This window comes from Aythya fuligula, chromosome 7, assembly GCF_009819795.1.
Source record: "Aythya fuligula isolate bAytFul2 chromosome 7, bAytFul2.pri, whole genome shotgun sequence".
Classification (NCBI taxonomy): domain Eukaryota; kingdom Metazoa; phylum Chordata; class Aves; order Anseriformes; family Anatidae; genus Aythya; species Aythya fuligula.
The window spans coordinates 27,063,721-27,080,491 of NC_045565.1; the positions used below are offsets into that span (position 1 = coordinate 27,063,721).

The following is a 16,771-nucleotide window of genomic DNA, read 5'->3' on the forward strand; positions in this document are numbered from 1 at the left end:
GCTCAGTTTCAGAGAAATGAGAATACAGGGGAATGCTTCAGTCTACAAACAAGGTGCCGTCCAGCTGCAGGCACAGACTGGGTCTCTTGAAGGTGCGCTTTTAAGTCACTTGATTAGATGTGCTTTTATCTCAGCATTGGTTAAAATGTTAAATTGCGGGGGAGATGTATGTTTTGAGGAAGTTCACGAGGGACACAACACTCAGATGTTTTGACAGTAGCTCCTCCTTTATAAAACGGAAACAAGTTTTCTTGATGCCTCAGCCTTCACTCAAACCCACACCCTTAACTACCAAAACCAGAAACCAGCCCTCCTGATGAGTTTCGTACTCTCCTGGATAGAATTTTTCTGCCTCTGTTGCAGCAGAAGGAGCCCATGCAGTACATGAGCAGTTCATCTGTCTGGACATGGTCCTGGGCTCCAGGTTGAGCAGGAGGGTTGGACCAGACGGCCTCCAGAGGTCCCTGCCAATCTCAGCCATTCTGTGATTCTGTGTTATGTAGGTCAGTTGGTGCGTCCATTACAAAAAATAACAAGTGATGAAACTTGTTTTCCCTTCTGCACCAGTATACTTGTGGCATCCTGAGATTATTTTTTTAATTTTATTTTCTCAAGATATTAAATAATGAGGAACTGTGGCATTCGCTTTGGGCATTTGCCTACTCATTATGTAAATATATTCCCCTGTGCCCTGACTCGGAGCCTGCTGGAAGCCTCCCAGCCGGTGGCCTGGTTTTACAGCTTTTGGGTTGCATCTGAGGGTCCAGTCCTGGGGACTTGGCCATCAGTTTGATAGGGGAAAACATGCTCTTGATGCAGGAAGACGCATTTAAAAGTTATGATGCACACCTCTTTTTTTTTCAGATGGGGGAAAACAAGCTATGGCAGCAGCTGTACCATGTGAGAGAGTGTGTCATGAGCCTGCTGGGCAAAGGCATAGTGAGGGGCATTATTTCACTGGGAGGTTGGCACTGGCCATGGCCCTCCGGAATGGTCACAAAGGATTTTCTGTTCGGCATCTAACGCAGCAAGAACATTCATATGTTTGCAGAGGGTTTCCATGGAAACCGTGTAAACTGTGATGCTAGCACACAGAGGCAAAGGTTATACTATTGTAGAGGCCCTTTTGTATTCTCCTTAATGTTGCAGAGCAGCTATATTTCTTAACTGATACTCTGAGCACACATTTTGTTCAGATTTTTTTGTTGTTGACTGAGCGTTTGTCATAGCTGTACTGAGGAGGTCAGATGAGCTGCAAGAATAACAATGAATATGTTATTTTTTTTTAAACATAGAATCGCTTGAATATATGATTTGATTTGATTTGTCTTTTTGTTAGTGATAACGATGCAATTGGAAATGAAAGAACAGGGCATGGAAGAAAAAATCCAGCTATTCTACTAATACAGTTCCTAGTTCTGTTAAGTGCTTTTTTCCTTCAGGTGGAACCAGCACCCTGAGGTTATTGTTCACTGGCACTTAGGGAATTCTGAATGCTTCTCTCTGAAGTGTGATCCTCTGCTATTTATAGATACCAGTTGTAACACAGTTCAGTATGGTTTGATGGCTCATGCTGTCTTTATACAACATATTTAAATTTTCAAACATATCTATTGTGTTGTTTGCTCGCATTTCAGGAAATACTACCACCACGGACATAGATGCTATTTGTTGTTAAAAGAAATGTGATTATCCTTGTACACATTGGACTGTCCCTGTCTGCAAAATTGTGCTTTCTATTCTCCTTTATAGGTTAAGCTTAATTTTAATGGGAGTTATTGGTTGGGTTTGTTGTTTTTTCTTTTTGACTGAACTAGGTTTTGCACTTGTGTTTGGGCTCACACTGCAGGTCAGCGAGAGCTCCAACATACTTGGTGCTCTAAGAAATTGGGGTCTTCTGTGATCACACTGTGTACGTATTCATTCCTGCCATGTAGCTTCTGAACCTGTTGGTTACTTTAAGCCAAACTTGGTACACGTTGGTAGAAAATAATTTCCTAATACATTACAAAAATTGATACCTGTTTAGAAGAGAAGGTTGTAGGATTTTGATGCTTAGATTGCAATGAAGTGCAAATTGCTCATTCCTTCTGATCACAGGTCAGTGACAAAAAAAAAAAAAAAAAAAAAAAAACAGTCCAGTAAAAGTGGACACAATCAAACTCATGATCAAATTTTCTAAACAAAGAGACAATTTCAATTTAAAGTGTTTTATATTTTATTGCAAAATGCACAAAACCTCTTGGGAGTACACGTAATGCAGTCAAGTAACCTAAAGGCAATGATTGCATTTCCAAACAACATAGTTTTGAGAATGGTCACTATTGTGCTGTCACAATAAATGAGGCAGCACTTGGTAATTACTTTTCCTTGTGTACGTCCCGTACACGGATGAAAATAATACTGTGACAGCTGCCTTAGAGCAGTTACTGTTGTGGGCAGTAGTTTCTGACACAGAGTGAGAGGGTGCAATGTGCTGTTAGCTCAGGAGAGCTGTTGACCTACCTTTTGGGCTGTTGGGCACACTGGGCTCCTTGCTGCCCCATCACAGGGTGGATTTGTTCATTTATTTACTTTTTGTTCTCTATCGCGTGCTTTGTCATTTTAGGTATCGTTTATAATTATTAAAAGCTTTGTATCCAATGTCTCATTAATGTGACAGTTGAGAATAACTTCAAAAAATAAAAAATAAAAATAAATTCAACTACTTGGAATAGTTCCACCCATTTTAGTTTTTGAGAAACCACAGGTCTTGTTGCTCAAAATCACTGGATTACAAATACCACTTTCAATGTGACATGAAAACGAACACAGGATACACGTAATGAAAACCTGTCTTCAAGTTTCATATTGTGTAATTGCTCTGAATGAGGGGCAGGGGTTGTGCACCAGGTAGGAGTGTTTTTCATTATGAATCCCGGCTTTCTGAGCTCCAAGCCAGAAGTCACAGGAAACAGTCTGTTCATTCAGCACAAAACTTTGCATACTTTCCTTCACCTCTTTGTAACTGCTCTGCAATGCTAACTCTGATCCATTTTGATCATTTATCACAGAGAGAACATAATGCTGATGAGGCAGGCAGAATTCAAAATCCCATAGCGATGTGCTACAGAACTAAAAAACCTACAGTAACTCACAAATTGTATCTTAAATACTTTCTCTAATGCACACTGAAAGTGCCACCCAGTAATTAAGATGAAAAACAGAAATCCTGCTACATCAATGCCTGAAATAATGCAACAATTTAGCAAGCTAGAAGAATGCATCTTTATTAAGGGGGGGAAAAAAGTCTAAATATTTCCCAATTCCAAAAGAAGCATTCTATGTTATCCCTCCAGAAGCCTTTGAGACCAGACTAGGGGGACCAGATTCCTCCTCAGCCTCCTCTTTTCGCTTTTTGGAGCAGGCGATGTATTCCAGCACAGATGCGGTGCTTGCTGCAGAGCCAGAGCCCGCTGGTGTGGTGCCGTCCCACACAGCATTCCTGCATGTCTGTGGATGCTGTCGTGAATGCAGCCTTTGGCAGGCATCTAATCACCTATTATTCAGCACTTTATTAATCAGCTTTCATGGTATTTTTTTGGCATGGTCAAACGTTACTACAGAGGTCTCTAATTCCTTGATGAAAATTAAAGCAGTGTTAGGTTTTTACAGATGTGGAACACAACCCAAAACATAAGTGACCAAGATAACTGAAAGCCATAGAAAAGACGTGATTTACTTTCAGTCTTCCAGCAGATGTAATCTGTGTAGCCTCTGACATTTCTGTGTCATCAATAATTTTTTTATGGCATAAGCTGAAATACCATGTTTACCTGGGATGATTTCCATGAGTTAAGTAGTAAAAAAAAAAAAAAAAAAAAAAAATTACTGTGTTGTTTTTACAGTAATTTTGATTACATTGTAAATCAGTTGCTTTTGATTCATGACGATATAACTGAGAGAAGTATTTGCCCCGACATCTCTCCACACTCAAAGATTCTGAAATCCCAGCCAGGGATTTATGTGCCTGTTCCTGCCTTTCAGTGCAAATATAAGCAACTTTAATTGCAAACAGGCAAATATCATTTTTAGCAGATATATAACTGAGCTTAGAAAAATTAAAATAAAACAGCTTTTATGGTACTTTATGAATTTTGTCATAATCTTCGACACATTATCTTGAAATCATTGTATCTGACAGATCAATCTAATGTATTTGTTGCTTAAGAATATTCTTAAAATTATAAGCTAAGAAAAATAGAAGTAAAAAATGAAAGAGTTTCTTGGGGAAGAAATAGCAGGAGCATCTGCCGTGCTGGGTATATGATCAGTTAGAGGCTGCACATGCTAATCCAAAATCATGACCAGAGTCTTAGCAACTGGACACGGGTTGCTGCTGCTGCAGCTCGTTCTAGGGGCCTGCCTTGTTTTTTCTCGTACAGAAATTGTAGAAAAGCTTTTCTTCACTTGCATGACAGCGTTTTGGTGGAAGGTACGTGTCCTGTGAAGCCGTTTGCTGGTGCCGCCTGGGCTGTTAGGAAATTCTGTCACCAGTGCCTTGGACTGCCTGACCACTAGACATGAAAATCGGCCAATTTTATTCACGTTTCATGCAGCTGCTTAGGTGAAAGAGAATATGGTGTAAATCTCCAGCAGGTTTTGATGTCAGGCTGCATTCTAGAAACAACCCCTGCAGATGTTTGCATGTCCCTAGGATTGTGGACAGTATACAGGGTGCATCCGGGGATACTGGAGTAGTTTGTGGAGCACCTTCTATTTTATCCAGACTTTCAGCGCTTGCAGGTGGTAATGGAGAAGAAGACAGGATGAACGTAGATAATTGCTTGAACTGGAACGTTATAGTAGCCTAATTATGAAGTATTTATACATTCTGCCTTTGACATCTTAACTTTCTTTGCGCTTAGCACTGACTCACCATACCCCTCGGTGTGTGTCCTACCGGGGTGTTTGTCAATAAATCCTCAGCACTTGTTCAGGGGTGTGCTGGCTGCTGCGCTGGGCACATCTGCTTCTCTGCTCAGCGCTGTGGCTACGTCCAAAATGACCATTTGACTTCAGACTGGCTGCCTTGAAATCCAGTTGAGTAATTTTCCATTCCTGAAGGTATATAAGACCTTTGCCTCTCTAAATTCAATTTGCTTTTCTAGTGCTGTTAGCAGAAGGTGCCAGAGACAAGAAACAGGTCAAATGCAGGCCAAGTCAATTGAGATTAATGTGCATATTTATGTAGGTAAGGCTTTGACTGCAGTGGAAACTTCTTGGATTTACTAGTCAAGTATTTTTTAATTATTTTGAAGCAAGCTGAAGACAGTATTAGAAATGTGAGTAAACACAGAAAAAAAGCATTAGTGCACCACCATTAATCTAGGGATTTCCCAGGGAAGGATAATTAAAGCAAGATGCTTTGAACTCTGGTAATTAAGTATAGCTGTCTTTTGAACTTTCATAAAGGAGGTCCTGGCTGCCCTCTGAACCTCCATGTGGCCCTTCTCTGCTCCGTACTTTCCCCTGCCCTCCTCTCCCCAATTATTCTTAGCCCTGATGTGTTCATGTATCTAGTTCAGACCCTTTCTTCGTGGGCAGATGTGCTGGGGTGGCATTTGGAGAGCTGGGGAGCTGAAACGTGTGAGTTGGGAAGGATCACCTCGAGCCAGCCTAGAAAATATGAAAAATTGCAGCATAAGGTGTGAGTTTTGAGTTAAGTCCTCTGCAGATGAGAATTTTGCATGTATTTGGCAACCTTAATTAAATGCTGCTTTCTTCTTGTTATGTTTTAACACACATTAGCATTTAATTTATGGTTGCAAATGGACCAAGAAGGGGAAAATTTGTCCAATATGTTGAGGCAAAACTTATTCCAGTAATGAAAAGAAAAGCAAGATCCTTCTGAGACTGAATGGAGTGAGAAAAGGCACTGTCAGCATGATTTGGAAATAGTGTGCTACGGGGTTTGGGTTGTTTTTGTTTTGTTTTCTCCATGCCATCCAGTGGATGATATAGGCTGTTAAAGTCCTACTAACAGTACCTCCTCTACAGCTCAGTACACAGATGTCTTTGGGTGAGCTTTTACTGGAGTAAATCTCTAGCTTTATTCTCAAGATGCCTGCTTTTCTTTTTTCATTCTTCTCCCAGCTGGTCAGTGGCAACGTGCCTGCTGCACAGTCAGGCCTGGCGTTGGTGCCATCATTTGTTTCAAACTTTCATTGATTCCCAAAATTGCTATTTTTAAATTATAATTAAAAATCTGATCATTCCCTCTATACCTGTTCGTCACACATGAAATAAGTATATGCAGTTGTGTTATCTAAAACATACTTATTTTTTGGCTGTTACTATCGTGAAACAGCTTTTCTAAGTGACGTTGTTTTCTGTTTAACATGAAATATCTGTATGGGTCAGTAAAGTGTCAAAATTCCTTTTTTTGAGGAGTTAGTCAACTTTTACATGGCTAAGCTGGGATCAGTGAATTAATATGGATTATGTTGCTGCTGCGTATTTAAAATTTATAGTAGAGTGATTCCGAGATCCTGAGGTGAACTTGGGGGAATCACGCAGGGCGTGGTGCATCACATAAATAAAGATACAATTTGTCCTGAGGACTTTATGATCGAAGGCCTGGCACAATTTCATCTTTTCTTCACCTCTCCGATTACAAATGTCCCCGCTGGGATCAGCTGTTGGCTGGGTTTCCCCTTCCTCCCCGAGGAGTTTGGAGGGCGTTGAGCTGCAGCGCGGTGTGCTCGGTCTGCGGCCCTCGGGTCCTCGCCGAGCTGCTGCGGGGAAAGGTCAGGACTTGGTGTGAAGAGGAGGAATCCAGAGGTTTGGGCTATAAAAAGGTCTGGCTGCGTGATGCCATACCCAGGATGGGCTGTTGGGGTAAACACGTGTGAAATCCAGCAGTTGCCGCATGTCCATCATCTGGGTTGCCCACCGTCACAGTCTCCGACCTCCGTCTGGGCCCAGGAGGCAGCTGCTTTGGCCGTGACACTTCTCAGGATAATCGAACTGTCATAAATCAAGGCTTCTGATGTGCCCTGGGATCGATAAGATTCCGCTCTGCTATCTGATGTTACATGTTGTACCAGCAGAGAACAGGGAGGCCTCTTGTGGATTGCCAGAGTAGCCTTTGCGGCTCCAAAAGCTTCTTTCCAGATTGGGATTAAAAAAAAAAAAAAATCTACATCAAACTTTGTTCTTCCGTCCGTAACACTGCGTAGGTCTACGTGAAGAGAGGAAGCCCCAGAAAAAAGTCACCAGAGGAAGTTGCAAGAGAGGGAGGGGAAGGGTGTTGCAAAACGTGAAAGGTTTCGGCTGCAGTCAGCTTTTCCAATTAAATGTTTGTTTTTGTTTTTCTCACAAATAAGATTTTAGTTTGAATTGTAGAGGAAGCTAGGTTCTGGTTCTCCCTTTTCCAAAGGATTTAGGGAGGTTTTTCAGCCATTACTTGTGTATGTGCAGGTTATGTGTACGCGTACTTTCACAGCTTAGTACGGATAAGCACTACCAGAACATAATCTTTTAATTTAGCTCTCTGTTGCCTACTGACCCGTGAAATATTTTAGGTAACTTAACCAGAAGTGATTATGTAGATAAGCAGAGATAAGTCTTTAAGAAAAAAAATAGCTTTTTATTGTGTTTTAATGTTTTGGAAAATACTGCCCATTTTTTTCATTACCCAAGTCCCACCTTTCTTTAAAGCAGCACCAATTTTAAAATGCAATCTTTTTTTTCCACCTGTGATGTATTCTGTTTCCCTTTGCTGACAGTTGTTTTCGAAACCTCGTTCAGTTTGTAGCATGAATATAAGCTAGGTCATGAGAACCAAAAATTGAAATTGCTTTGGTGCTGCAGTGCTTGTGTTGCCAAGATTTCATCAGAATCCTTAAAACCAAAAAAGCAAAGCAATCACTCTTATTGAAAATAGGTATTTCTGTCTTCTGTCTGCGTTTATGTTTTAAAATTAAATGGAAATGCACACTTGGGGTTAAAGCTCCGTGACATTACTCTGAGGGGTTTTTGTCCCCTGAGGTAGGGAAGGTCAAACGCCAGTAATGTGATCTCTGCTCTGTAGGTTGACTTGTATCCGTGCTGGTGCTCTGAAGTGCTAGCTAGCCTTGGGAGTGGATAAAGGAAAGAAGGCTTTAACACCCAACTAATAAGTACTGAGATTCTTTGTAATATGTAAATATTTGCTAATCTTATTTATGACTTACTGTGGTAGGGGCGTTGTTAATGTGAGTGATTAAATGGGGATGAGCAGTTCATTCTTCGGGATGCGTAAGCTCCGAGGTGGCATCGGGAGAAGGCTCGTGCTTCTGTCTCCATCTGGAAACCACTGCTGCTGCTGGCATCGCTGCTCTGTCTGGTGCTCTGCGGGGGGCCCTCTGCCTGCAGATCCTCTGTAGCAGCCCTCAACGCCACGAGGAAATGCATTATTAGAAAGCGTGCAAATCAATGGGCTGGAGGTCTGCCCTGCTGCTGTGGTCCTCGCCCAGTCCTCTTGGGCAGTGGGGCTGGGAGGATGCTTTCTCTGAGTGGTGGTTGGATCAAAGTGGGGACAACAGAAAAATATAGAAGAGGGAGGAGAAATTAACTTCAGTTCCATCATTGTTCAGTGCTGCTGTGCTTTGTGAGAGCAGATTTTTGCATCTGCCGTAGGGAGAGGTCTTTCCCCTGGCAGCTCTTGTAGGTCTCCTTCCCTGTGCTGCAGTGAGGACATCTCTCCAGGAGAGCTACCTTGCCATGCCATAAAAACAGGTGGTTTGAGCTCGGTATTCAGGTGTTTTTTGGGCGAACCCTTACATCAGCGTAGGGAATTTTGATACTAACACAGAAAAACAACATAAACCAAGACAGACTTGAGCACTCGTCGCAGAGTTCAGTTTTACTGGGCTTTTTGTGAACTTTACAGTGTAGAAGGTGGAAGAGAAACAGAGGAGAAGTGGGTGTGAGGTGGGACTGACATGCTTTTCAAGTCTAGTAAGTACAGAAGCTAATTACAGCTTAACAAATGGTTTAATTTATTAGCCAGTCTGGTGCTTTTACTCAGTTTAAGGAGGTGATTTTTTAAATTGCCTCAGAAATAGCCTGCATGCACAGACTCCACACCATTTTGTAGGATCAGTCACCCTGTGTACCCAGGCAGAGGCGGCAGCTCTCAGGCGCTCCAAGTGCACTTCAATGTCATTTCTAAATATATGCATGTATCTGCATATGCAAATGAGACTTACATCCAAGCAAAACGTAACTCACCTCTAAATTAAAACTCCATCTGGTGAATTGCAGTGTACTGCGTACTTATTAAAAATAAGCAACTACAAAAGAAATAGGAATAGCAAAAGAAAATTTGCTTTTAAAGGAACAAGTATGGGGACAGGGAAACAATGAACCGACTTGGCATCTATGGTGACTGACCTTCTCTTAAAGTGAGGTTTTAGGGGCACAACTTGTGTGCATGTGTGTGTAAAGAGCAGTGTAATCTCAGTGCTCCTGCTGCCTGCACAGCCATAGCACCATGCTGGTGCAAGCAAACAAGCGGATGGAGCGAGGCAGGGAAGCCCCACAGTGTGGGAGCACACTTCTCTGGGGCTGTTGGTGCTCTTTGTAGTCCTGCCACTCAGAACAGGAGCTCACCCACAGTCTCTCCATCGTTAAAAGCTGTCACACAGCAGTGAAAGGATACCCGAATGTGTATGACTAAAGTAGCATGTGCAAGGTTAAGTACAAAAGTTCAGTTCTGAGACTTAACACATGCAAGTAGCATTTATGGCCATGTGGTAGAGCATATTGTATGCATCAAACCCTCATTCTAGGCTTTTTTTTTTTTCTTTTTCTTTCCTCACTCCAGCTTGTGCTGCAATATACTGGCAGGCCAACACAGCGAGCACGGCGGTGCAGCCTGCGGCAGGCCAGTGCTGCTGCTGAGGCATGGGTGGGCACACAGTAGGCGACCTTCCCCATCCCACCAAGGGTCACGTCCTTGGGTGAAGGTGCCATCCTCGTGTTTTGGGTGGATATCAGCAGCCCACGATGCCATCTCACTTTTCAGCAGTGGAGGAGAAGCTGGCTGTGGTTCAGCTCCAGCTTGCACCAAGCATATTCATGTTGCATATTCATGTTGACTTTAGTGTTGCACCATATGAGCGTGCAAAAATGATGCTTTAGCTTTAGTACAGAAACAAAAAATGGGTTCAGATACACTCAGGTTCGTACATCTCAGGAAAAATATCCTGCCGCCATGGAGTCTGCCTGATGTGGTGTCTGAAAGGAGATGATGACTATTTCATTAGCTTACTCTGTTCAAAAGCAGAAAGACTTAAATTAAGTGCATGGCAGTGGATTAGCATAGTTGGTTTGTAACCAGTTTGGGCTGAAGTATGACGGATCACTGTGCCTGCCCTGTGCTAGCAAGAGCAGTGTGAGGCAGCCCCACTATTATCACCAGCTGTGTACAAGAACAACGTGGGGTAGCTGTGCAGTGAGCTGGCCGGGGGGCTGATACAGCCAAAAGTAACAGCCATTTAAAAACAAAAGCTCAAACTGAAAAAATAAACCAAAACACAAAATCAGCAGACGAGTAGTTTCTCCTACCCATCCCACTTCACAAGCTGGCACGAAGGTGAAGAGGTGACAGAGGCAGAAGGACTGGATGGCTGGGAGGGTTGGCGGGAGGTGTGACTGCTTTTTTTTTTTTTTTTCCTAATGCAAATACTGCCTTGTGTCAGTGTGAGGGTGTGACTGGGCAGTTTGACTTCGTTGAGTGCCTGTGTACAAAATCTTTATATTAGTAAAATCAATTAGTTTTGAAGAAATGCTAACTACTTAGTCTAGTACAAGTATTTTCAGTTCCACAAGTTACGTTTAGAAGATGCTAGTGTATGAATGTACATCGTATTCCTCTTACCAATGTGTAAAGTGAGACTGATAAATGAAATCCAAGCTGCTTGTAACATAAGAGGTAATGTAATCTGTCAACTTATTGTCAGATATTCATGGCATTTGATGTCCTGATCAAAAGGATATAAAAAAAAAAAAGAGAAAATAAATGAGTTTTGAGGTGTTATCCAAGTATTTTCTTGTCCTAGAACAGATGTGATTGTTCAATAATATATCACTACTAAAATTTATAGAGGAGAGGATTGCTAGCTGAATTCCTAATGCTAAAAGATAGCGACGGTGACCTTAGTCTCAGTCCATATTCCCCTACCTATTTTCCTGTCCTTCTTAACTGTTCTTTCATATTCCTTAAGCGTGTTTCCTTCTGCCATCTCGCCTGTGTAGCCGACAGCGTTGGCGAGAGCCAAGTCTTTGATTCAGACTGGAACCTGCCTGTTTCACAGGGAGGCTGGAACCGAGATCAAGAGACATCCAGCTTGCTTCCAACAAGTCTCCTGGCAGACAAGATACCGGAGGGGGGGAAGAAAGAGCAGACTGTTCCTTAAAAGCAAGCAGGCGAGAAATAGCAAGAGCAGAATAACACAATGTGCTCCTTAAAAGTGCTCGGATGCGGTCTCGTCTAGCTTGAGAGCTCAGACCCGAAATCAGCCATAGTGGCTAATTATGCGGTGCACACACTGCTGGTTTACAGTGCTGGAAACTCTAACAGGTGGATTGCACTGCCTAGAGAAAGTGGGGATGGCTGATACCCGCCATAAAAAGTCAGAATAAAAGGTAGGTTAACGAGTTGTTGCTAGGCGATCTAATCATTTGGTCCCTTTTCCATTGCTGAATTTCTCTTATGGTGGTATTTATTCTTATGTGTGCTCTGTACGTTGTGAAGGATACATTAAGTCAGTGCTTTCTGGGGTGTTCTTTGGCACGAATTTTTCCTTGTCTTTGGTTCCTTTCTTGCTCTTGGTTTTTTGTTGTGTTTTTTTTTCCCCTTCAGTACTCTGTGTTTCTCTGACCTCATTATTATTTTTGAGCTGCTTCTGTGATTTGACATTGAAAACAGTTATTCCAGCAAAAGCAGCACAGCGTGTTACTCAGGCATTACAAAGTGTCAGATGGGCACGATCAGGGCTTCATCTCGCAGCCTACAAGGCGCGGATCCAAGTTATTACAATTAAATGGAAACTTTTGTTAAATAAAACTTACTTCTCATAGAGCTGCTCATCCTCCTGACAAAGGTGCCGTGCTCTACTTTGTGTCACCCAGTTACAGGTACAAAACACAGAACAGAAAGAGGCCAAAGCAGTGAGCCGTGTGAGGGCATCAGAGGGAGGCAGCATGCAGCTGATTTTCTGCTGTGGTGGTGTCAGAGGTCAGTTCAGCAGTAAATGGGGGAAGCTGGGTGACTTTAGCAAGTGCCCTGCAGCAAAGGCTTCAATTTTCTTTGTTTTGCAGGTCCCTAAAACTATTTTCAGCGGAGATGGAGACTCCTGTATAAAAAAAAGTTGAGCATGCTGAGTTGCTTTTCAGGGTTTCTTTTGCCCCACATTGGAGGAGCTGAACCACAGGTGCCAAAACTGCTCCTCTGCGTGCTTTGAGTCTATTTGGCACAACGGCTTAGCAAGTTAGGCCAAAATGTGGGCTGAGATGTGCGTCTCAGCTGAGCACGAGTGATCGTGTCAGCAGGAAAGAATCTTTGTGTATATGTGTCCCTTCTAACCAGTCTAGCTTTAGCCTCAGGTTGCTGCAGGGGCATGAGGTTTCTCATTCCCACCTGCATCTCAGGCTCTGTGACCACAGATTTCCCCAGTACAAACAATACAGCATGCATGGGAAAAATCACTGCTCAGGAACGTGGTAGCTTGCTCTTGCTGTAATTCAGAAGCATCACTGGAAGGAGTGGAAGCCCAAAGCAGCCTTGCAGCAAAACTGCTTTTCTCCTAGGTAAAAGAATGGCCACAGAAAATAAAAGTGGTGAAAGGCGAGTGATAATTCTCTATCACAACTCATAGACTTCAACTTCTGAATTTTCTGGGGTTATCTTGCTTCTGTGTCGTTGCCAGTCCTGTGCTGAGAAGGAGGTAGAGGTTCTTAGATCCCCAGAAACAGAACATGTTTTAACAAATGACCCCTTTTTAGAAAAAAATCAGTGCAAGATACAAATAATAAAAGAATGGCTGATTTGTTTGAAAGTTTTCCAGCCGAACAGTAGGGGTTATGCAAGAGTCAGCCTGGGCCCAACAGAGCAGGCATTGAACCAGGTCTTGTAGGAACAACTGGACCCAATACCCATATTATGTCCAGTAATAGAGGTTTTTGTAGCACAAGGACTTTAATGTTGTAATCTTAATGGCTAGAGGTAACAAACCAATCTGGCAGGAAAGAGGAAAAAACGAAGTCCAGAGCAATTAGAAAATCTCTTTTGTGGCTTTTGAGCCTTGCCAGCCACATTTGTGTCTTTTTCCAGATGAATGGGGTTTTCTGTCACTGTAAGGCAGCATTGTAAAGTAACAGGCTTGAACTAATTGTGTCCTGTAAACCTATTTAAAATAATCATAATAATAATAATCAAAGATTTTTGAAGCCCAGACATGCATGCAGTTGGTCCAACCAGAGCCACGTGGGCTGGCACTTGAGCAGCAGCTTGCGAGTGGGGCTTAGCCGGGTGCAGGAGCATTTTAGCAAAAATAAATGGGTAACACAGCTCTTCTGAGGGAAAAGTAATGAAAAGAAGTTGTGGGTGATTGCCACTTGGAGCGAGGTTCTCACCTTCTGCATCTCTGCACCAGTTTCGGCTACCAGCAGGTGCTTGAGGGTGTCTGTTCTGACCCTGATGGAGAACAGCTCTGGTCCTGAGCTCCTTGTGGCACTTGGAGACCGAGCTGGTAGGCTTGCATGTTCTCATCATGGTCTGCTTTTTCTATCTCAAACCCCACAATTATTCAGGGGTGGGGGGAAAGGAACAACACAATCCATTGTTAGATTTACAAGGGTCTCTCCTGACCTTGTTCTAACCTGAACAGAGGGAGGTTGAGCTGTGATGCTATCCCAAGTGCTGTCCCCAGAGGTCTGTCCTTCTGCTTCAGTGCTCTCAGCTGGAAAAGACAATGGCTCATTCTTTAGCAAAACCTTCTCTCCTTTTGTACCCCTGCTCGTAGCGCATTGCCCTAAGCAAAGACTTAAACGAAAAGGCATTAACTAATTACAGTCTGTAGTGGGAAATTCATGCACTGAATTTTTTCCCCCTCCCCAAATCCCCACTTCCCTTGAAGCAAGCAGTGTCTCCTCGCCTTCTCCCCAGCATCCCCCAGCCGGCCATGCGTGGCAGACTTCAGCCAGCAAGCACTGAGTGAGCTCAGCCATGGCAGAGCAGCCAGTGCAACGCAGCCTCCATAAAGAAACCATCCAAGTTCATGGAGTTTGTGTCCAGGATGTGGATTATACGTCCCAGGACACGCTGTGTTCATCCAGCAGGCCTGGCACCCTCCTGAAAGCTGGGTGTGAAGCTGGATAGTGTTGTAATTTAGTGATAGCCTGTAATATATAAGAAAATGGGGGATGTGGTTTTGCTGTGCCTTATCTGCGAGTGCTTTCCCTGCTCTGTAGGTGCTGTCTGGCCGGGGTTTCACATTTTAGGGCAGTGCCCCAAGCCTTTCATGCTCGCGCTGCCCTGTGCAGCATGCCAGCAGAGCCGGCTGGGTGCCACGGTGGGAAACTGGCTGAAGAGAAACCCACGTCCTCCTGCCAGCCTGCTTCTGGGGCTCCTCACAGGCAGGAGGAGGGCTGGGGCTTTAGGGGGACTCTCCCCAAGCATCTCATCTGGAAAAGGTGGAAGGTTTTAGCTGCACAGCTCAGATCCGCACATCGGTTTGATGCCCATAGTGCTACAAAAAGTAGTCACAGTGACCCAAAAGAGGGGTGTTTTCAGCCTCTGAAAGTATCATGTTGAAGCACATTGCTTACTGCTGCTTCCCAAGTGACGTTCCTTCACATTTGGCTGTTCTGTGCATTTTTTATATACTAAAGATGTTTGCATGCAAATATTCTTATGTTAAGTACGTGACTGAATGTAGGTATTTGCATGCTAAAATGTATTTTCATAGTATCTCTTCCTACAAATCTTGCTTCTCTTTGTTCTTCAAACCTGAGAAAACCTTCCTCTTGGTGCCTGTTTGAGGAATGGTGTCCTCAGCGTGTTTCTGAGCCCGACTCTGTGTATGAAAATGCAGGCGTCGGATTTTCTGCTTTTGATCCGCTTCTGTTTGTGTTTACAAATGCTTATCAGTTTTTTTTAATGATGTTTTAAGTGCAAGACATGAAAGTTGTTTTTTCGTTCCTAATGTAATGAGCTTTGGTGAGAATCCTTGCTTACAATTGCATGCAGAGGAGACGAGCTAAAGCCCTGATGTCTGCAGCTGGTGAAGCCGCAGTCCAGTGCCACCCTTTTCTGCTGGTTTGCTCTCTTTGAGCATGAACTCCAAGCACAGGCACTGGCAGAGATCTGCTGGCAGGCTGCGAATGGACCAACAGCATTTCTCTAAAGTGAAGCTATGGGATGCTTTGGAAATGCTGTAATTAAGGGATGCCTTCATTGGAGCTGGGAGGTGAGCTCTGAGCCGATGTTAAGCAGAGGCCCCGTCTTCTGGATGTGTTCTGTTGAAGTTCAATGTGTCAGGAAGGAGAAATACAATAAAAAAAACATGTTGGGGGGTGATGAATGTGATGTAAAATGAGACAGGAAATGTTGTCATAAAATATATAGTGTGTATTTTGGATTTCATTATTTGTAATATTGTTCTGCTGTGGTTTTTATTTGAACTTGAATAGAGATGGTTACAAAGTACCAGAGGTCTCATTAATGGTTTTTAAACACTTTTCTACAGTTTTTCCTTAACTTCCTAATTATGGTAATTATTCACTTGTTCCACTCTCATTTTAGACATCATTCTGCAGAGTTGAAGGGAACGGTTATTTGCGTGCAAACTTGGAAGTTGCATTCAAAGTTTTCCATTTAATTGCTAATCACTCTTCCCCCTTTCTCACTTTTTTCCAGGTGAAAGCCATCATCCGCAGAGCTGAAGCATGAGTACGGATGCCAGTCAGGTGGTGATCACTACTCCTCCCCCTGCCACGATGCCTCACAAGGAGAGGTACTTTGACCGCATCAATGAAAACGACCCGGAGTATATCCGGGAGAGAAACATGTCTCCAGACCTGAGGCAGGACTTCAACATGATGGAGCAGAGGAAGAGGGTCACTCAGATACTGCAGAGCCCTGTGAGTAGGATTTGGGAGGGGGCTGAGAACTAAAAAAGGTTCTTTTCTCAGATTTCTCATTAATTTGCTGAGACTTAAAAAATAAAATAAAATCACGTCACAGTTAGCTAGAATAACTCTGGACTGTCTTATAAGAAGAGCCATGAAGTAGATTATCCAACGTTTTGTTTGCATTGCTTTTTGTCTGTGAACAAACAGTCTTTATTGTGAGTTGGTTTTTGTTTTTTTTTTTTCCTCCTGATGCTTTTATGGCTTTATGCTTCATTACAGCATTACAAAAAGATCTGGTTGGCTGCAGGGTACTTAATTAAAAACTTAGGCTCGGGGAAGAGAGTAAAGGAGTCACCGGTGAAATAGGAACAAATTACTGCATTGCTAGGAGTTCTGCTTCCTGGTTTGGAGTGTGAACCTATCATTTGCATCAGGAATGCTTTAATTAACGTTTTTAATGCAGGCTACAGTCGTTTAAATGCTAGACTGTGCATTCTTCTCGTGTACTTGGGGGCGATTGTACCCATACGTGGCTGTATTAGCACATCTCTAGTGGTTGTCTAAGTTCAGTACTTGTGTAGACTGCACGTAACACTTAAATCTATTGAAC

General features: G+C 43.1%; 1 protein-coding gene across 7 annotated transcripts in view; it reads left to right on the plus strand.

Annotated features, from left to right (window-relative positions):
* The window catches only part of ADD3 (adducin 3), a 98,058-nt gene that overhangs the window by 56,576 nt on the left and 24,711 nt on the right, over positions 1–16,771 (plus strand). For 6 of the 7 annotated variants that reach the window (XM_032190763.1, XM_032190769.1, XM_032190764.1 and 3 more), the window contains one exon: positions 15,947–16,170. In XM_032190763.1, the coding sequence (XP_032046654.1) occupies positions 15,976–16,170 (195 nt within the window). In that variant the 5' untranslated portion in view covers positions 15,947–15,975. Of the gene's footprint in view, positions 1–11,507; positions 11,674–15,946; positions 16,171–16,771 lie in introns of those variants that run through there. The other variant, XM_032190767.1, reaches the window with a different exon arrangement.